Source organism: Haplochromis burtoni, unplaced genomic scaffold, assembly GCF_018398535.1.
Source record: "Haplochromis burtoni strain Fernald_Lab_line unplaced genomic scaffold, NCSU_Asbu1 Contig_164, whole genome shotgun sequence".
In the NCBI taxonomy this organism is placed as follows: Eukaryota; Metazoa; Chordata; class Actinopteri; order Cichliformes; family Cichlidae; genus Haplochromis; species Haplochromis burtoni.
Genome location: NW_024582525.1, coordinates 1,310,824 through 1,331,507, shown reverse-complemented (window position 1 = coordinate 1,331,507; position 20,684 = coordinate 1,310,824). Strand labels below are relative to the sequence as shown.

The window sequence follows — 20,684 nt, the reverse complement described above, 5'->3', positions numbered from 1 at the left end:
TTTTTGCCCCACTGTAAATGGAAACAAGCAAAGTCACAGTGGATACTAAGTGAAACAACTGAATTTAAAAAGATAAGCAAAAGCTGGGACAGGCAGCTCTAGTTAAACTATGGCTTTTATATAAAACTTGTCATTAATCTTTAGTTAAGAATCACTGCACTGAATTTTGATTCTTTTTACACTGATGTTTCAGATGATGAAAGTAAAGAAGTCCTGGTAATTTATCATTGAAAATATGAACGAACCCCGCAGATCTGAAGTGCTCAGACTAAACAAACACTGTAATCAGTGTGTAGATAAGAGAATAAAAACGTATTAACAACAAGGCCTCCTGATGTCTCCTCCCCGCCTACAGAATGGAGATGTTTCGCTGTGAGGATAATTACCAGCTTTGTGTTTTTCTGACATTTACTTTCAGGCGGAGACTAACATCAATGAAGAAAATGCCACCCTGCTTTCCTGCTGAATTTCACCTTTACTTCTGCTCTGTTTCACTCTTCAGACTTTGGGTGGTGGTGGGGAAAACAGATGGTTGCTAAATTACGTGGAAAAAAGAAACGAATAAACAAAAGTTTCTCGTCAAGGTTTCACGATGAGATGATCGAACAGCTTCCACGGTTGGCTTAATGTAACCCGTCAGTTATCCACCTGTGTTTCATTAATCAGAACCACATAGGGAGGTGAAAGTTACTTAAAAGTTGCCTTCATAGAGGATATCAGAGCTTTAACTGTAACATAAAGGTGGAAAGTTTTGACTTTCTTTACTTTTGTATACTTGTAAAAGCCTTACACATCATTAGCGAACCATATATTTGATTCATTTGTGTAAATTCTAGGTGTTTAATAGAGTATTTCCCCATGTTAAAACTGAACGCTCTTTGCTTTAAGGTGTAACCTGGCACCGGTGGAGGAATACTTTCAGGACGTGGGATGGCGGACCAACTTGGTGACCATGAACCCGTCAGTAGTGCAGCGAGCCTTCCAGGACCTGGTCACCAATGAGTGGAAGGAGCGCTTCTTACGGCGTCTTCGAAGCCTCAGCGGCAGCGTGTTGTGGATCCCAGCCTTCATGGCCAAGGGGGGAGAGGAGCGCGTGGAGTGGGCACTGCGTCTCATCCTGCTGCACACCGTAGACATACGCACCGCCTTTCCATCGCTGCGCCTTCTCCATGCCGTCAGAGGGTAAGATGCTCAAGCACAGACTTATAAGAACACCTGTGAGCAGCACACTCAAAGGGGCTGACGAAGCCAATCTGCAGCCCAGGTGGCTATTTTTAAGCACAGCTGATCACCGGGGGCAGTCGGTGAGATAAAGCTACTCTGGCTTTCTCCACTCAAGGGCCCACCTATCAAATTTACCTAAAAGGGAAACTGTTATGCTCATTTTTCAGCCCTATAGTTTTATTCTGGGTCTCTGACTGAGTAGCTTTGCATGACTCACAGTTCCAAGAATGACTTATTTTGGTTAAACGTCCCTCCCCACTGTGCAGCCTTTAGTTGATCTTCTATTTGTAACAAGTCATTTTAGCTTACTTCTGCCTCCATTTAAGCCAACTTACTGCTGAAACTGTCAGTGCTTTTGTCTTTGGGAAAGCCAAATTGAGTATTATTTTGGACAATAACTTCTTTCTAATAATTTGAGGACTCTCGGTCTGTCCGTCCATCTGTTCTCCAACTGTTCTTTCAATCCACTTCAAATTTTGCAGGGGTATTAGTGGGGCCCCTGGCTGAGTGCAGTGCCCAGTTTGACGTCATTTGAATGAACGGCTCACAAGATTTTGACTAAAAGAGTGACAGCTGTGCTGTGCCGTTATCGTTCTGTGCTTCACTTTTGCCTCTCAGCCCTAAGTTTAGGATCACAGCTAACTGCCAAACACTAACCTGAACCTAATTCTAATTTTAACCCTAAGCTTAGTCTTAACCCTCAAAAAGGGCCTTGAAATTTGAAAGCATGACAGAAAAGTGCCAACTTTTAAAAAATGTAATTAAAAAAAAATCTCACAAAGACAGCTGAACAAGTATGAACGACATTTCTTTGTTTACACTTTTATCTCGTTGTATGTGTTTGCTTTCCTGAAACGGTCTGTCTGTTCTGCACAGGGCTGTTTTAAACGGGCACCATCGCACTCATTTGTTCGGTTGCTGTCTCCTTTTATAGCTGTCCTCTTTTCAAGTCTGCAGCTTTAGGATAGCCTGCTTGTGACACATTTATGGGACACTTGTAAATTGTGGAAACTCGGGGGAAAAAGGGAGGAAAACAAATGGGTTTCTTTTTCCCGAAATGAGCACTGTGACAAAAAAATAAGGAAAATATAAAATAGGCCCACTTTATATATAAAATACCAATTTAACCCTGGATACAATGTGATGGGGTCAATTTGGGAAATGTACTTCTTTCACATGGGCAGATGTTGCTTCAGCTCTAGTCTTGTCTGATGTCATGTCAGGTAAGAAGCATTTAGCTTAGTGTGAATATCTTGAGGAAAGGAAAGGAAAAGTACTAGCCTGGTCTCTTTGGCTCAAGTTGAATGTTTGCATATGCTGCTTAGTTCCTGCTTAGTTCTGTCCAACAGTGCTGCACCCGCACAATGCTGAATGCTTGCTTTGAGGGCAGGGTGCATGAGAGGATTCAGTACAAGTCCACAAGGACACGCACGGTGTTTAAGTCCATCTCCTTGTGCACACTTTCCACTAAAGCTGCTTGAGCACAGAGGGAAGTTAAAAATTCTCTAGAAATTGAGTGCTGTGTCTGCCCACCATGCTTGGGAAAGGCTTTTCCATAGTGCTTAGCACGCATGGTAATCAACATGGTGCAGCAGACCAGTCTTTAAGCAGCTGCTGTACTTCACAGCAAAGATACCGTGGCTAAAAAGTGTGAGAGTCACCCAGCGTTTCGTAATCATCCACAGGAGCTCTGTGTGGTTTGATTAGATGGTCCTGCCCAGTTACAGCTGGGAGAGGTTAACCTGCATCATCACTCCAAAATGAAACCAAAATATCATCCTCATGGTGAAATCAAAAGAAAAGTCACGGGGTCAGAGGTGGTGCTGGACCAAAATATAATATGACATTTCCATTGAGTCACAGCGCTCCCACCATTTGACTCTATCTTGGTTAAAAAAAAGCAGGGAGCAGCGAGTCCTGCACCCGACACCGTGACATTGCCAGGCAACCAGCAGAGATGCTGCATTAAAAAGCTGTGTGGACTGACCTCATGGTGTTCATAAAGTCAATCTTTCGACTTGATTCTCTGCAAGAAAGCAAATACACACATTTCACAATTCAGCGTCACGCTGAGGCTTCACTGATGAGGCGAAGTCAAAATCTCGGTGATCACATGTTCCCGTCAGCTCTTTAGCCTGATTTATACGAGCTTGTGAAAAGATCAGTTTGCCTAATTATTTGCAAATGTTGTTGATTTGTTCCTTCTGCTGCTTTTTCCGGAGCTCCTGCATAGCTCAGATAATAGGAAAAGCTGCTGCGCTGTGGTTTAATGTGTTGTGTTTAGTGCATTTGGTTAATCATGTTATAAATTCCATTTATTATCATTACTGTTATCTTTTTTTATTTAACAGCTTGTCAGTGATTTTTTTTAAGAAGTCCTCTTTACACTGATGTCAAATGTCCTAAAGTGCATTTGGACATTTATAAAAATCCCTCTCTGCTATTGCTTGTGTGTCCTCGCCTCTGTTATCATTAGCACACTCTGCCCTGGTTCTTTCCTGCCTCGTTAAAAGCCTAACAACCACCGCTGGTCGGTGACCAAATTATGCGATTTTCTATGCTCCAACTCACTCTCGGTATTGCAAAGAGGTACAACCAGCCATGATTTTTCTTGTTTACAGACCGTAAGAAACAGTCTTTGCCCTAAATCGATAGTCGTGCCTGATAAATGCTCCCCTGACCTTTCCTCGGAAAAGCTGAACTTTAAATCGTGCTAGTTTGCAGTAGAGAATAAATCTTATGTGCTCATATTCACCGCAACCAAATCTCAAATCTCACCTCGGATGATGCCACTGATAATTAAACCCTGTTCTCCTGCCCACTGTTTGTCCTGCACGGCTCATGAGCTGATTAGAGTGGGAGGTTACTGCTGCTGCATCTCAACACGAGCTTCCACATTAACTATAGAGGGTGTTAGAGGAGAGGCTGTTGTGGCCTCAAGGCTGGGCAAATGGGCCAGTGACTGGAAATGAAAATGAAGCTGATGCAAGCGAACGTGTGACCATCTGTCCCCGAAGCTGCTCCCAAGGGGAGCGTGTGGCACGTCACTGTCACAGGAGCTGCTAGTCACCTCAGGTAGAGAAAATAGTCGTGCAGAGCAGCTGTGGCGTCTGCAGCTTTTGTTAAAAAGGCTCACGCAGTGAAAAGAACATACAGTCTGTGCTTCTCAGCAACACTCTGCAAAAAAGTAAAACATAAAAAAATCGTCCACCTAAATATTTTTGATTTCATGTCAAATTCAGCAGCCAGGAGTTACTGCAGTTCTGCAACTGCAGTGAAAAAATCCAACTCTCGACAGATAGAAGTCATTTTCTTTCCCCTGTAGATGCTACCAGCCTCGAGCTTAACAATAGAACTGCAATAATTGTAAACCACTGTTTTTAAAAGGGTCACATAATTAAAAATCCAAATTCCTACAGCTTCAACCAATCACCAGTGGAAAACTCAAAGGTAAAAGAGAGAGAGGGAAGAAAGCAGCCAGTCATCACGTTTGAAAGACTGAAATTATTAAACCAACTGACCTACAGAAGACTTTAGGAATATGCGAGACAGTTGTGAGGCCAGTGTGTTGTTGTTTACATCAGAAAGGTGTCGGTCAAACTCTCTATTTTTGCTTGTGTCGCGCAGGATTCAACTCCTCCTCTTACTGAAGGAGAAAAGTGGTTCTTCCCAGTGAATGCAGAGCTCACTGTGTACCCAGAAAAGAGTTATGGACACCTTAATTGCTCATCCTTTTGTTCTGGTTCTGTCTGAGTGTCTCCTGTTTTGTCCCTGAATGTCTTATCTTACAGCTCTGTCTCTGTCTGCATCTGCAGGTACTGGCTGACGAACAACGTCCACATCAAACGTCCGACCACCGGCCTCCTCATGTACACAATGGCCACTCGCTTCTGCGAGGAGATCCACCTTTACGGCTTTTGGCCCTTTTCGCTCGACCCGCAAGGCAAACCGGTTAAATACCACTACTACGACACCCTCAAATATGAGTACACCTCCAGCTCGAGTCCTCACACCATGCCTTTGGAGTTCAGGACCCTGAGCACGTTGCACAGACAGGGGGCGCTACGGCTCCACACTGGGGTTTGTGGCATCCAGCAGAGACCACAGAAAGATCTCCAGAGCAAATAGCAGAAGGTTCTGCGGCAAGCAGACTTGAATACGAGCAGTTTTTCTCGTTGCTAGCACTTTTATGAGACTTGAATTAACTTATTTTCAACAGCTGGAATGAACAATTTTTCTATTTCAAGCTCAAAGAGTGACCAACTCCACCCTCAGGCCTGAGGTCTCTCCACAAGCACATCTTTTTTTGCGTGTCTGTATGTGTGTTGATTAAATAAATTAATGAATATAATTTCATTTTTATATTCTAAATTAAAAGTAGCTGACATCCCACAAGTATTAAAAGTTAATAAGGCTGGCTCTGAAATTCATATTCCAACTTTGTGATGATAAGACTCAATTTAGGGGTGTTTTGTGAGCTGTTAAATTACTGGTTCGCTTGTTGAGCCACAAGATGGAAGCACTTAATAATCAGGAAGAATGATGATAGAGGAAAAAAGGGGACCAACATTTCTTTTTAAAACACTTTGAAGTGGAATCTCTTAAACGCTTTCTATGACATAACCTTACTTTAATGTTAGAAGGTTAATAACAAGCAAAAACTCAAACCTCCAATAAACCAGAGCCACCGTCTAATAAAGTCAGGTTACCTTGAGAACCAAATCAAGAAAGGAAGGCGTGAGCATAATGGAGGAGTGTACCAGCTGTTCACATACGAATGTTTACTCAGACTTTGCCAACGGTAAACCCACTTTGTAAACTTTCCTCAAACAGCACCAGCCCTGTTTCCTCACCGGAGGGTGAGACGGTAGCTGGATGTTTGTACTAAGAAGAGGTTTACTTTTTGAGATGAATGTATTCGTTGGCTTCCTTACAAACCTGGGAACAAGCAAGCTCCATGATGTGCTTTTAAATTAACATTAAGTCGCAATCAGCAGCTATTTCAGTGAAATATCACTGAGAGGACCCCGAGCTGGACATCTGTATGCCTTTATTCATGTGGAGCAAGGGTTCTCAAGGTTTTTATGACCAATGTAGGGAGAGGAGGTCTGCACACATCACAAACACTGGAAATGTGTGTGACGTGTCTGTTATTTGTGTTTTTAATTGACTTTTCGCGACACTTAATATGTTCAGTGTTGCATTTCTTGACACCAGCTATATATGTCAGTGGTAGAAAGGTTTAGTCTGCTATAATGGCTGTAACACAGATATGTGCTGCTACACTCACTGGCCACTTTGTTAGGCACAGCTGTTCAACTGGTTGTTAATGCAAATATCTCATCAACCAATCATGAGGCAGCAGTGCATTTGGGAATGTTGGCAAATGTGGTCAAGATGACCTGCTTAGGTTTGAACTGAGCATCAAAATAGGGAAGAAAGGGGATTTAAGTGACTCTGAATGTGTCAGACAGGCTGGTCTGAGTATTTCACAATCTGCTGATCTGCTCGGATTTTCCCACACAACCATCTGTAGGGTTCACAGAGAATGGCCTGATAAAGAGAGGAGCTCACTGGATCGTGAGCAGCAGTTCTTTGGGTGGAAATGCCTTGTTGATGTCAGAGGTCAGAGGAGCATGGCTAGACTGCTTTAAGCTGACTCAAATTATTGTTACAACCCAGGTATGCAGAAGAGCTTCTCTGAACACACAACATGTTGCACCGTGAAGCAGACGGGGCACAGCGACAGGAGACCACAACGGGTGGTCGTGGAATGTTTCCAGCACATATCCCATAAAGCATTAAGGCAGCTTACTAGCAAGGTAACCTAATGAAGTGGCCAGTGAGTGTAAAGAATAGTTTGATGTGTGGATTAGTTAAATATAAACTAGTGCATTTCTTTCTTTGTTGCCCTGAAAGACCTCGTAACATGTTACCAAGAGCTGCTACGGGCTCACAGGTCACACTTTAAGAAATATGGAGGTAGAGTGATGTGTTCATTTTTCTTGTAGAGCATGTTTGGAATTAGTATTAAACCAATATAATAGTTTGATACATAGTATTGTGCCTATAATAAATCAATTCCACCAGTCCCTAAGTGGACCATCCCCATGCCCAGACACTATAAAAGGTTTTATTCGGCTGTGAGTTCTTTAACCTAGTTATCAGTTTAAAATAAAAACAGAGTATGCAAAAAACGTCTCGCCGTAGGCCTCTGGTCAGGATAGAAACTCCTTTTTATGTACATTTTAAGGCCAGTAGTAGACTGGCTTTTCAAACGGGAACATCTTAACACAAGATTAAATTGTATTTTTGTACTTCGAGGATCCACCTCATCAAAAGGGGTTTTGTTTTGGGCTTTTTCTTTCTTTTCTTTTTTTTTTTTGGAGTTATCTCGATGTTGAGATTTTGGCCAAGAAGCTCTGGGTATTTTTCTGTAACAATATGCCTCTGTTATAGAAAATTAAAGGAAGCATTTGAAATATTCCAAGAGCTCCATAGCTAAACAAATAGCCTCTCATGCGCTCTCAGCCATGTGATTTGTCCACAAAAAGTGTTGTTTTGACAGGATGCGCCTGTTGACTTGCATGTCGACCTTATTACGCCGCCAATTAAGTTAAGAATAGACATGAAAGTTGTACTAGAGACGTCAGCAGTCTGAAGCAATGAAAGGTTTATTTGTGTGAGCTTGTCTGACTTTGGCAAAAATAGAAACGGTTTGTGACCAACGCTATTAAGTTAATTAACCCAGAATGTGGAGTTTGCCACAGATGAGAAAAACTTTCTCACACATGTTCCCTGCTCTGAAGATTGTACAGTTTTTATCTTGCTCCCCCCCCGTACCCTGTTAACATCTGTTTAATGTGCAAATTACAGCAAACTAATACTCGCTTTTGCATGTTTGTCTTGTGTTAATGGATACAGTTTGAGCATATTCCAGTCTTTTTGTTCGTTTTTATGATCCTCAGTGTGACTCACTGATGCTTAACATGTGCATTTATGACAACGTGAATGTACTTTTCTGTGGCAAAAAAATACACAAAATTTTTCCTTGACACTTCAAAGGAAGCGGGTTTATTTCAGTGGTTTTTCAAATAAATGGAAACTGAGGAAACATACAGGGCTACACGCACATCTGTGTCAGAAACCAAGCAGGGGCTTGTTTACTATAAACTTTTAAAACAGTTCCACTTGTAATTTTTTTTTTCTTTTTTGTTTTTGGGTAAAATGCGGATTAGTTTCACCGCTACAGCTTTAATTTCTCTTTACGAGCGACCATGTGCAGCAGATGATTCGGTGAAGTTTTTCCATCATTTCACACAACTCCAGCCAAGAAAAAGAAAAAAAAACTTTGACAAAGGTTGGCATCTTTGTCTGAGCAGGCACAAACACATTGATCTGCAGCTTTCTGCACAAACAGTTAAAGACACGGGACAGAAGAGGAAAAAGTGGAAAACAGTAAATAACAGCAGCCAGCTTGAGGAATATTACAGAACATCATATTTCAAAAAATACAGTATGTTTACAAGTTTGATTCACATATGATTCAATGAATGATTCTGTCAAGACAATAAACACATCCAGCTTTACCCAAAATGCCAAAAACACTTTATTTCAGACAGGCGTGGGGAGAGAAAGAAAACGATAAATTGATTGTGCAAGTTTGGTCACGGCAGTCTTTTTATTTTCTTATTAAACCGAGGATGGAGGTCATTTGGAAACAGCTGCACCTGCAGGCCACAGTGCACTATCAGATAACAGTTTGGATTAAAAGAGAAGGTCACAGACGGCGACCGTGTGCTGCAGAAAAGCTCATCTGTGTGTTCTGCCTCGCTCCTCAAACAATGTAATTATCGTTATTGGGCAGACGGAGACGTGAGGGTCTTGTGATCTCCTCTGCTTTTCCTTTCATTCACTTTGAATAAAACTTTAGATAGATAATCGTAATTTAATTTTTTTTAATATGAGTTTTTAATATAGTGGTTTAGTATTTATAAAAAGTAACAATCACTTTTCCCCAAATGTCAAAAGTGGCCTTTAATACAATCATAGCCCAGGAAAATTTCTTCTTTTATGAGAAGAAGTCAGTTAGCCATTAGTGGATATTACAGTGAGGGACTTTAATTTGTTAGCTCGTATAAAGAATATCAAATTTGGGGATATTTTTAAAGCGAGCAACTGGACTTTGACCCTGAAAAGTCAAACTTTAACTTGGCCTTGAAAGTAAGATACTGGGCGCATGTTAATCACTGTGGCGGCATGACCGCAGTCTCCACAGGCAGCGCCGATCCTGCTCAGCGGTTCCTTTTTTAAGGATTAAGCGTGTTTCAGCGCACTCGATAACAGCAGATTCACATTCATAGCAAACTGGTATATACTCCATAAATATGACACAAAAAGTCTTTGCGCTTCGAGTCAAATCTGATAACCTTAAAGGTCAACGTCAGCTGTGATAGCAGCGAAACAGGAATGTCTGAAAGAATACACAGTAAAAAATAGATATATGTAGCGTATGCTCACTCCTGACCGGAAAGCCTTTAACAGTATATACGCACAACAAAGTGGTTAGTACATATAGGTAATATTTGGTTTTGGTTAAAAAAATATCAATTAAATTTTACAGTTGAAGAAAGTACTCTTGGTAAATGACTACTTTACGCATTAGGCGATGATCTGTAGTGACCACCATGTATTTATTTAGTTATTTAAAGTGTGATTAACCCTGGATTACGGACATGGCTTCAAAGCAGACATTCGCTGAAAGACTTTTGGAGCCTCCTTATCTCTAACATTAGAAATAACCTGGGAGATTATTTGGCTCACGTGATAGAAGCTTTAGGAAAGCAGCGAACAGTAATGTCAAAACACTATTTAACCACAGATACAAGCCATGCACAGACAGCATTAAGCTGCTGATATGGTAAGACTTGGAAATGCGCGCGCACACACACATACACACACCCCAAAAAAAATACAGGAAATCACTTGTACTTGTCCCGGGCCAAGTGGGAGTCATCAGCTCAAACACGCTGACGTCCACGCCGGTATTCACCTGCAAAGCAGAAACTTAGAGTTACTTAACGAGCACACAGTGAGGAGGAAGTGTGTTTGCCCGTCAAGAGTCCTGTGTGACTTGGAAGTCAGGAATGTCAGTTAAACAAGGCGTCCCTTTGAGGAAGTGACTGTGTGAACAATGGAAAGCACGGAAGGGTGAGACCTAAAGTCAACAGTGCATTAGAATTAAAGTAGTGTGTTTCTTTAGGATGACCAAAGCTGGTCAGACACACAGTTTTTAATCAAGCTTTGTACTTAAAAAAAATTCCGGGACGGCTGGTAAATTTGCCGTTGTGCAAAATTTCACAGTCAAAACCAAAGTGCAATCTTGCATAAGCAAATCAGGGTTTCAGCATTTTATGGCTATAATAGTAAAGATTAAGGCGCCTGAGGAAAACGTATCAGTGTTTTAAAATCTACATTAACCTTACGTTTGCTGTGTAAGAACCTGTACAAAGAAACTTATGATCTGTCTTCAAGGCCATCATTTTTAGTACTCATGGCTTCTCATGGTCAGCATCTCATCCACATCTACATTTTCTCTTCTCTGATACACGTAGAACATTCTCAGTACATGAGGCTCTCGTGTTTTCTTTCTTCTCTGCTTATGTGACCAGTAGAAATTGAAGAAAAGGAGTTTTTCCTCTGGTTCTGCTTGGAATATGATGAATGTAACATAATGAACTTGTCATTGCTTAAGTGATCCAAAAGAAATAAAAACGCAACAAACCAACCTGTATTTGACATCGAAAAGGGTTGAGTCATCCTCTTCATCGTTTTCTTCATTGAGAGGCGCCATCTCGACGCGCTCTGCAGGTGTAGTGATAATATCATACTTCCGAGTCTTCCTGATTCTTCTGCCAGATCTGCGAGAAAAGACAACCGTCACACATGAGGTGAGCAAGAGAATTAAAACTTTGCCTTTTGGATCACAAAGCCTACAACCTGAAGTTGTAATCTTCCTTTAGTTCTGCCATATGGAGTGTGTTAAAGTGCTCAGACTGGCCCAAAAAGTGGGGCAAATATTATTTCAATATGGTGATAATCAGTTGCTTAAGTAAGCGCCAACCTCCCAGAGAAGAAGTTCCAGTTTATTCAATCTTACACTGTTTTTATTTACATCAACTTCTTAAATGCTAGGGACTAAAAAAAACCCTCACTGATTAATTAGAAATATGATCAACAGTCTGACTGCAAAGGAAAATAGCAACTAGCAGAATTAGATCTGACCTGGATGAGCCCGAAAATAAACTGTGCAATCAGAGAAATGTAAACAGAGTAACAATGTAGCCTACTTCGAGGCTTACGGGCACCTAAAACGACTACATAAGGCAGTATGACGCTAAACTTATCAGTGCCTAGAAATCCCCGTAAGATGAGAATCAACAGGCCCAGACCCTTCTCCATCACATCACACGGGGACAAATCAACCACACGCAAATGTATAAACAATCCTGCTCTCATAATGTCTGCATGACTTTTACAGCTTCACAACCGTTGCAACGATTGATTTGTTTTTTCTGCGCCAACCTGCCTACCTGACCACTTTGATGACCAGGCACGTGATGAGAGCAGCTGTTAACACGCAGATGAAAATAACAATGTTTTTCAGGGTCGGAAGATACGTCATTAGAGATGAAATCCGGGATCCCACGGCAGCATCCGTGGCATTGTTAGTCAGTGAATCTTGACTGATGACGGATGATGATGATGTTGAATTTAAGTGCGTCGCAGATGAAGGAGTGAGCAGTAGTTCGCCGCTGACCCCCCAAAGAGCCGCGGCAATAAAGGTTAAGGCCAGGTTATGAGCCACCATTGTCCTGAAATAATAAAAACGCAAGCGGGATACTGCCCGTAGTTTCTCCCGAAATAGATGAGCGGCGACAGCAGCTGTCACATTATAGAGAATCCGCTTATCGGTGTCAGATTTGGTTGTTTACACAATAAAGCCAGAGGGAGAGATGCGCAGACATTTCTCTACACGTCCAAGCTGTCCTCAAAGCTGCGCTTCCCCCGTCGTAACTTGCATTTGATCCCAAAACGTGTTCCTCTCGAGGGGAGCTACAGCGATCCCTTCCTGACTGTACGAGGACTTCGCGCAGAGAAGGGGATTATCCGCCTCCGGAAGAGCTCTGCAGGCTGACCCGCTGTTCCCGGTGCTGAAGAAGAGCATTATGTGGGCTTGTGCTGCGTTCAAGCTAATCGTGTAATTTCAACAACTTCGTGCGATTGGGGGAAAATTAGGCTGGCAACTTTAGTTTGACCTGTTAGTAGCTTACCTTAATAAAAAACAAATAAAAATAGAAAAAAGCTCATAAAATACAAGAGACATATCAAAGAAATGTGCAGGTCCAATTTCATGGATTTCCTTTCAACACGGCTCATATTTTGAATTATTAGAAGTTATTAGAAGTGTGGATGAGACTTTCCTTAGCTGACAGAAACAACGCCTGGTGTAGTTTTATGTTGCTGTGGCCCATCTACTTCACAGTTCAAGATACTGGCTGCTGATATGGTTTCAGTGTTAATAGATAACAGCTTTTAAATGTATTTGATTTTTAGAAAATGGTCATTTTTAGTCATCAGCGTTTAAAGAGCTATTGAAGGAAATTAAAAAACAGTTTATTCTGTCCCATCCAAAGCTACTTTTCTTGGTATTTTACAATGTTTTCATTTATTTATATGTGATTTTAGAACAACATATGAATTTCTGTTCATGTGCACACGTTTGTGGTTTTCATTGTTACCAGACCACCTGCACACAAACAGTTAAATAGGGTGGGGTAAACATTTATGTCCAAGTTTAAGCAAAAACACATACCATAATTTCTTCACAGTGAAATTTTCCTGAGAGCTGTAATCAAAATTCAACATTATGTAAGTAGTATAAAAATTAATCTAAGAATAAATGCAATCTCAACTTGTCTGCAGGGATGTAGTCAACGTAAAGTCCTGGACAATTTTACTTTATCATTACTCTCTGACACGGTTCATAGGTTGAAGAGTATCCTGACTTCTTCAAGCACATTTAAAGGTCGATTGGTAGTTCCCAAATTTCCGACTGTACTGAAGGCAGCCCTTTTCCCTTCTAACGGTGGGCCGTAGCATACGCAATTTTACAAGGGCAGCAGACACCGGGTTCACGACCGCAAATTCCTGGGAATCTTGACCAGAAAATACCTAGAAGTCAGTGGGTCAGTGATAACCACTGACAACCACATCAGTAAGGATAAAAAAAACGACTAAATCAGTGTCTTTGGGTCTGTCTTAAAATAGATGCAAATAATGATCCCCCTCCCAAAAAAATAAAAAATAAAAAAATAAAAAATTACGTCTTTAACCAGAATTATTGTAAGAAAAACAAAAAAACGAAGAAGCGATATTTACAAGTTATTTTTTTTACAAGGGTTGCCTGTAACTGAGAGGAAGGAAGGAACTTAAAACTACAGTAGATGTAGACATCAGACAAACCTGTAGGGACTCCCTGTGTATGAAAACAAAGACAAAAGCTAGTCTGATTGTGTGTGTGTGTGGTGTGTTTAATTATTTCTGTACTTTTGTACATTTCCCTTACTAGAACTCTTTAATCTGAACAAGGTCCACCAGATGGCAGCACCAAATAATAATAGAGCAAGCATTTTCTCCTCAGATGAGGTTTCAACATGCAGCACACTCTGTTTAGCGAAAACCTCGAGAATCAGAGGCATTTTGAAGCAAACAATCCATTTAGTGGTTGACTCTTTTTTCATATTTAAAGAGGTATTTTATGACGTAAGATCTAACACGGATTTGTACGCAAATTACAATAATGTCAGAGGAGCTTAAGTGAACCACAAATACCAGACAGACACACAAAACAACCATTATAAACTGTCCAAAGGCTGGATGTATATTATATATAATCATTTTTGCTCAGATGTATTTGCTTTTTGTGGTTTTCCCCATGTGGGGCAAGAGTTTCAAAAGGGAGGATACAAATTTTTAGCTGACAAGGATATTGTTACATCCTGAGAACAGGGCTTGAACTTTGCACAGAAAAACAGCTCAGGTTATGACTGAGGCGATCATGTCATGCATTTCCTTAAACTAGATTGAAACACATCAATACTCTATAGGATCTATATTACCTGTGCTATGAAATATGCTCATTATAATCCATGGTATTTATTTTGAATCTTATTTCTCTTTACCTTCAAAAATGGTTTAAGCATTAATTTCCTTGTTTGACTGTCACATTTTGTGTGTATTCACATCTTTCGAAGTGAAAAATCAAACATAAGAACCTGTTTGATTGTTTGATTGTTGGGTCAGTCTTTGCTAGAACCAACATCCACACCTTTCTACAACAGTGCTAAATTTACAGGTTTCAATTCTGAGAACATGTGTTCCAAGATAAATGTTAACACTTTACACTTTACCCTTTTCATCTCCAAAGCTACCATTATAAGCCTAGTTTCCCCAAAACTACAATTTTTTTTAAAGAATTGTTAAGAAAGGATGAAGAAAAGAAGTTGCTAGTCATACACATAAAAAACACCACAAATAACAGTATAAAAAAGGTACGTCGGACACTCTATATATCATTTATCCATACATTTACTCACATATATAAACTGTAGTCCTTCATATGCTAACACATGTGTTTAAAGTATTCTAATCACACTATTTTCTATAGAAATGCGATTCTAGTGATTAATTTATAATTTCCTACCATTTTCCTACCAAACTACGCATAAATAGATCCTCCATTATCTTTGATTTACGGGTCAGTTTGTCAATAAAATGTACTACATGTATCATACTTTTCTATATTTAAATTAAGGGGAGTGAGTTTTCCACTTGTTTACCGGCTCTATAGTTTAGTGTTGTTCATACATTTGCCCAGTAAGTGAAAGAGCCTCAGTATGGCCCCACGAGGAGACACAAATCTCTTGTGAAGTTGTGTGTACAGGTTTTAAAACCCTCTTCTACACTCTATTTTCTTACCAAAATGCATTTATTAATTTCATTAAAACTGGAATCTATACATAAATATAAAATCTTACATGACTGTAACTACACCAAATTAAGGACATTACAAAAAGCAACATTAAAATAAACACATTTAAGAACCAAATAGGAGTGGCACTTGTACAATTGGGGCACAGAGGCGAACCCTGTCAGTCTCTCAGAGCACAATATTTAGATTTCAGCATTCAGGAAGGACCATCCATCCAACCAGTCATTTAAAATAAGGCCATGGTCACTTCACTTGAGGCATCTGAATTTGTAATACCTCAGCAGGGCACTCCTGTTGCTAGGCTGATGATCTTTTTATAGAAATTTTCCACTGGAAAGAGCATGCGCTGCTGTGTGGAGCATCTCATTGGCCCACGATGGGGGTGGAGTGCGTGCATACCAGAGTCTTCAACAAATAGTGTCCAACAAAGGCTGCATTCACTGAACAAGCCAAGCTTGCCATGTTTGGCTGTTCTCAATAGATTTCTCAATGCATCCATTACATTATTAGTTTGAGTTTTCCTTTCTATTTCTTTTTGTTTATTTGCAGTTAAGGTTAATGATGGGCTGAAATCAGTTGATTTTTGCCAGGTTGTCACAAGCAGTGTGGACCTCTGTTGTCTATTTCACACCTGTGCTTATATCCGGCTACATCCTCATGTATGTCTTAACCCTGAAGTAGATTTGGTCTTTCCAGTCCATTCAATTCATCTTTTTTTTTTTTTTTGGGGGGGGGATTATGCAGTTAAATATTTGAATTTTCTGTTCAAAACTAACAAATAAAAAGTTAATTTCATAGCACATCTAGCATGGCATCATCTTAGGCTAAGAAAGACTGTGTGCAAGGCCTCGATGAAGCTGAGTTCACATGGTAGCAAAAAACATGTATTATAACTTAATAAAGTGTTATTAAGGTCCCCGGCAAGCCTTTAAGGCCATAAAAAGGAAGGGGGTCAAAGAAGGTCAGCATTATGGTAAAGAAAAACCCCCCAACAACAACAAACTATTTCACATTTGATTTGTGAGAAAAGAAAAGAAAAAAAGGGTAGCCTGAAAGCACACACTAGATTCAAGTGTTGGTATACCCTCAATAAGCTAACTGTAGTTTCGTGGCCAATATTCATAACAATATTCGTACAAAGTTTTCTCACTTGGACTTCTAGCTAGCGTCCTAATGTAGCTCTATCTGACAAATATACAGCTACACTTGGCCAACATAATGTTTTGTTAACTTCTTTCATTTACGACAATGTTTTAAATATGCTGTTTTTAACGTGGCATGAGCTCAGCCGAAGAAAGAAAAAAAAAGGAGGACATTTCTTTTATGTTCAGTATGATGCTAGCGCTAGCTAGATGGGGCTGTAGAGGAAGTGGAGCTTGGCTTACGTTGAGAGCAAAAGTGGGCAGAGCCGCTGAAGGATATCAGCTCAGGCAGAGGCAGAGAGGAGGACACACGCAGCAGAGGAGCAAAGCGTCGACGACGGAGTGGAGGAAGGGCTCAGCGATGCGGCTCAAAGACCCACCAAAACGGCGAAAATCGCGCAAAAATGCGGCACTGACCGAGGCAGATGACGGGGGATAGACACGGCCCGTGAAATTGGTAAGAACTTAAGAGTAATCATACATTAATAGCTGAAAAATACGAGCCAGGCGTGTAAAGCAATATGGTGGAAAGAACGACAGATAGGCGCAGTGTTGGTAAAAATGGCTATGGTGTGCTGTTAGCGAAGAAAAAAAGAAAAGGGTCTGCAGAGTTTAAATTGCATGCATTTGTTTTTTAGTTTGTGGATTTTGTATGTTTGTAAGGGCAGTTTTGAGTTAGCTTAGTTTAGATTTTTGAAAGTGTATTTGTTCGCGACCTGTTTGGAGTTATTTCAACCTACGCATTTAAAATTTGCTTTGTCCTTGAAAGGGCAAATGCCCTTGTCTGAATTTGTTCGACAAAACCAGCAAAAATAAGCAAAAGTTTCGTTTTAAAAATGTTGTATCGGGAGCTGATTGATATTAACGCAACAACCTCAAGTACATTTTTGCTTATTTTCACAGTATTCGGTTTTTGAGGTTTTTCATCGAGTTTTAGATGAAAAAAATATTTAAAAATCGATGATTTCTTACATTTTATTAACACAGACCGCTCAGATATAGTTTGCAGCAAGATGTAACAAAGTATTATATACTCATTGCTTATTAATTAAAAATACTTTACATAAATTGTGATAAGTTGCTAAAATGTCCAAAATATGACTATTAACTAAAATCCTTTTATTTTAGACACCATACATAAACAGTACATAACTTGATTGTGAAAATGTAGGTTCTGTACCTTATAAAAGCCAAGATATACTTAGAAATACAAAATAGGGTGTTGGCTTTTAACCCTTTGAGGTACTGAAGGGAGAAGTCATTTAAATATTCTCATAAATTTTCTTCTTCAAGTCACTTTACATCTGTAAATCATGCAAAGAAAAAGTTATGCTAGAAAGCTTCACCAAAAGTATGTGAATTTAAGGAAATTCTAAATTCTGTAATAAAATTAAATAAAGACATAAAATCATGTTAATATCTCAGTCTCATGGATGAGGTTGTTGATTTCTAAACATATAAAGGGAAATGCAACACATAATAAAAGCAGATGATATTTAGTCTTTTATGGCATAATACATCTAACTTTGACTATATCGTTAAATCCAACGGATTAGTACCACCCTACACATAACAAAATGTCCTCCTTAAGGTATTCTCTAGTGGATGTTACTGTTTAAGACAAATTTAGTCGTGTTTTGAGTCAACAAAGCACGCAAAGATAAAACAGTTTTACTAAGTAACAACTAAATATGTAAATACTTATTTAGGGTTTTTGTAATATGGTAATATGTTAATGAGGTCTTGGATAATCCTAAAATATTGCTTTAAAAAGGTATTAAAACAGATGGCTTGCTTATGACTGGCTTGTATGCCTATGTAAGTTCTGATTTTTTTTTAATTGCGACTACTAGAATAATCAAAATAATGTTTTGTTTTTTTGCAGGGATTCGGTGTGATGTTTCCCAAATGACGTCAAAGAAGAGCGGAGATTGCTTTGCCTTATCTAAATGGTATGTTTTATATTTGTACCAACCAGGGTATTTTGCGTAGTCTTACCATTCGTTAGTCTTTACTGTTGCATACCTGCAGCCAGTAGGGCGTGCTGTTGTCACAGTTCCTTTCTGAAAAAAGTTTTTTTGTTTTTTGTTATTTCAAAGGGTTGACATTTAGCCAACGTGAATGGAAGAATTTGAGTGATCCGTACTGCAAGTAGACACTGTAAGTATCATTTTAAGGCAGTTTGAGTGTCTTTAGAAGAATTCTTATAAGCAGTTTGAGCTTTGAACTCTTAAAAAAATGTGCTGAATTATTTAAAAAAAAAAAAAAACAAAAAAAAAAAAAAAAAAAAAAAACCACAAAAATGAGAAAAAAAAAAAAAAATCAACGCTGTAAAGTCCACATTTATGTTTTTTGCTTGTACATCAGAATCATTATTAGGAAGTACCGCTACGTCTACGCTTCTGAACAAACACAGTTCTGCCCCCTAGTGTATGATGTAACACATAAATTCCAAATGTATAGAAGTGGGCTCACTTACTATGGATGGCAACGTTACGCGGTTATTTCGAAATAATTTTCCCTCCACTTAGAATAAAGTGTACTGCAGACACATAAGATCACTTCGCACATTTTTATAGCTTACAGCACATTAATATTTAAATTGCTTAATATTAAACTGCTATTGTGTTGTTTTAAGAGAACATCTCTATTTGCAACACGTTGATGATAATTTTACAATTGACTAGCTAACCTGTGACTAATCTTAAGGATTGTTCTTTTCATAACTCTTGTGTCAGATTTTAAACGATGACACCAATTGTAGTACATGGGCAAGAAATGCGTTTCGTGTGTGATCGTAAATTATACTTGAGACAATGTTTTTGTAACCGATGTGTAAACGACAGGCTTTGGAAACTTTAGCACATCATCATTAACGTTTCTGCTTTTAATGCTTTACCACTTAAGAACTTTTGTTGCATCTCATTTGCAGGTGTACTAAAACTTAAAGTGTTAAAAACTGCAATTCAACTCCTCTGGGGCAGAATTGTTAATCATTTATACCTAAAGTGTCACTGAACCTTTTCTTTTCCTCTGAACTTTAGTGTCTGGAAGCAGTTGACAAATTTTTGCAAATGCTCCACATTCAAATTACATCTTACATTTTAAAATGTTTGATAAATTGGGAAGCAAAATTCAACTTGAAAGTCACTAACTATAACATAAAAATGGTTATAGTCCCTGGATTATTGGAATGAACGGGTCTCGTAGAAGTACTTGGAGCCAAGAATGTGACCATTTTGAATTTTGGAAAATTTCTTGCACAGATGGGTAACAAGTATAAGTAACTAAGAATTTTCTCAAAATGGAAAAAACAGATTATTTCCCATAAATGTTGCCAAACCAATTAAAGTGGCAACCACAATTTGTTCTCCGCACAGAAATTCAAGTCTTTCAGTGTCCTTTTCAGGTGTGATTTAAAAAAAAAAAAAAAGTATTCATTTATTAATCTCGTCTTCTAATCGTAAGAAGTAACTGTAAAAATCCTAAAATAAATCTACAGGTTAGATATCCCCACACACAGAACATAAAGGAAACACTCTCCAGTGAGCAATACAAAGTATTTCATTTGATAGAATAAATTTGAAAAGAAAGAACTGCAAGTTTTAACTTGCGAAGCTACTTGAGTTACACAGCACATAAATGTATCATACACCAACACCTGAGTGTCTCGACAGTGACTTATAAATTGCCAAGTATTTTTTTTTTATCTGCATTAGATAAATTATAAGTCTGCAAAACGACTAAGAAGATCCTGCCAGCTCTAATTGTCATTCAGTCCAGTACATCTACCATATAATATGTACTTGTGTGTGTGTGTGTATATATATATAAGATCTTTTAAAGCACAAAATACTGATTTTACATTAACAACAAAGGTTGAAGTCAGTATGAGTTTAAATATGACCATTTCTCCTTAACCTTTATGTTAAATAACATTATCTTTCAAGTCATTATTGCTATAAAAGTTGGTTTTGTTTTCTCAGAAATGCGTTCCTCACATTCAAATCATTCTCAACTGGAAACAACGAAAATGAGTGTTTGGAAGCCATCTTTGACAGTTAGAATTAGCATTTATAGATTAAAAGGTCCAAGAACTTAAAGCTCATTAAAGCCTGTAAAGCTGGAAATCTTTCTGTGAATATTTTAAATGGGTGTCATTCATTGTTCCTCATCTTTTCTATAGTGGAGACAGAAGACACTGCGGAGAAGATTTCAATTTGTGAAGAAAAAGAAGACAGCTCTGTAAGTTCTTTTTTTTTTTT

General features: G+C 39.0%; 3 protein-coding genes across 6 annotated transcripts in view; 2 read left to right on the top strand and 1 right to left on the bottom strand.

Moving 5' to 3' along the window:
* st8sia2 (ST8 alpha-N-acetyl-neuraminide alpha-2,8-sialyltransferase 2) overlaps positions 1-8,618 on the top strand; it is a 16,725-nt gene extending 8,107 nt beyond the window's left edge. For both annotated transcript variants that reach the window (XM_042225246.1, XM_005933032.2), the window contains 2 exons: positions 889-1,182; positions 5,040-8,618. In XM_042225246.1, the coding sequence (XP_042081180.1) occupies positions 889-1,182; positions 5,040-5,352 (607 nt within the window). In that variant the 3' untranslated portion in view covers positions 5,353-8,618. The remainder of the gene's footprint in view (positions 1-888; positions 1,183-5,039) is intronic.
* fam174b (family with sequence similarity 174 member B) lies at positions 8,269-12,465 on the bottom strand. Its single transcript, XM_005933031.3, has 3 exons — positions 11,817-12,465; positions 11,013-11,144; positions 8,269-10,276 (listed from the first exon to the last, which is right to left on the bottom strand). Exons 1-3 carry the CDS (start codon positions 12,092-12,094, stop codon positions 10,273-10,275), a joined length of 414 nt encoding a protein of 137 aa, XP_005933093.1. The 5' UTR covers positions 12,095-12,465; the 3' UTR covers positions 8,269-10,272.
* Positions 12,466-16,616: 4,151 nt separating this feature from the next.
* chd2 (chromodomain helicase DNA binding protein 2) overlaps positions 16,617-20,684 on the top strand; it is a 27,689-nt gene continuing 23,621 nt past the window's right edge. For 2 of the 3 annotated variants that reach the window (XM_005933028.2, XM_005933025.2), the window contains exons 1-4: positions 16,618-16,876; positions 18,305-18,371; positions 18,519-18,579; positions 20,606-20,664. The gene's annotated coding sequence lies outside the window, so the exon portion shown is untranslated. Of the gene's footprint in view, positions 16,877-18,304; positions 18,372-18,518; positions 18,580-20,605; positions 20,665-20,684 lie in introns of all 3 variants that reach the window. The other variant, XM_005933029.2, reaches the window with a different exon arrangement.

Bases quoted from the DNA above. Each gene is read 5' to 3' on its own strand.
- fam174b (XM_005933031.3), bottom strand. From the start codon at position 12,094: ATGGTGGCTCATAACCTGGCCTTAACCTTTATTGCCGCGGCTCTTTGG. The intron at 11,145-11,816 runs GTAGGCAGGTTG...CTTTTCTCGCAG, and splicing joins CTGGTCATCAAAGTGGTCAG to ATCTGGCAGAAGAATCAGGA.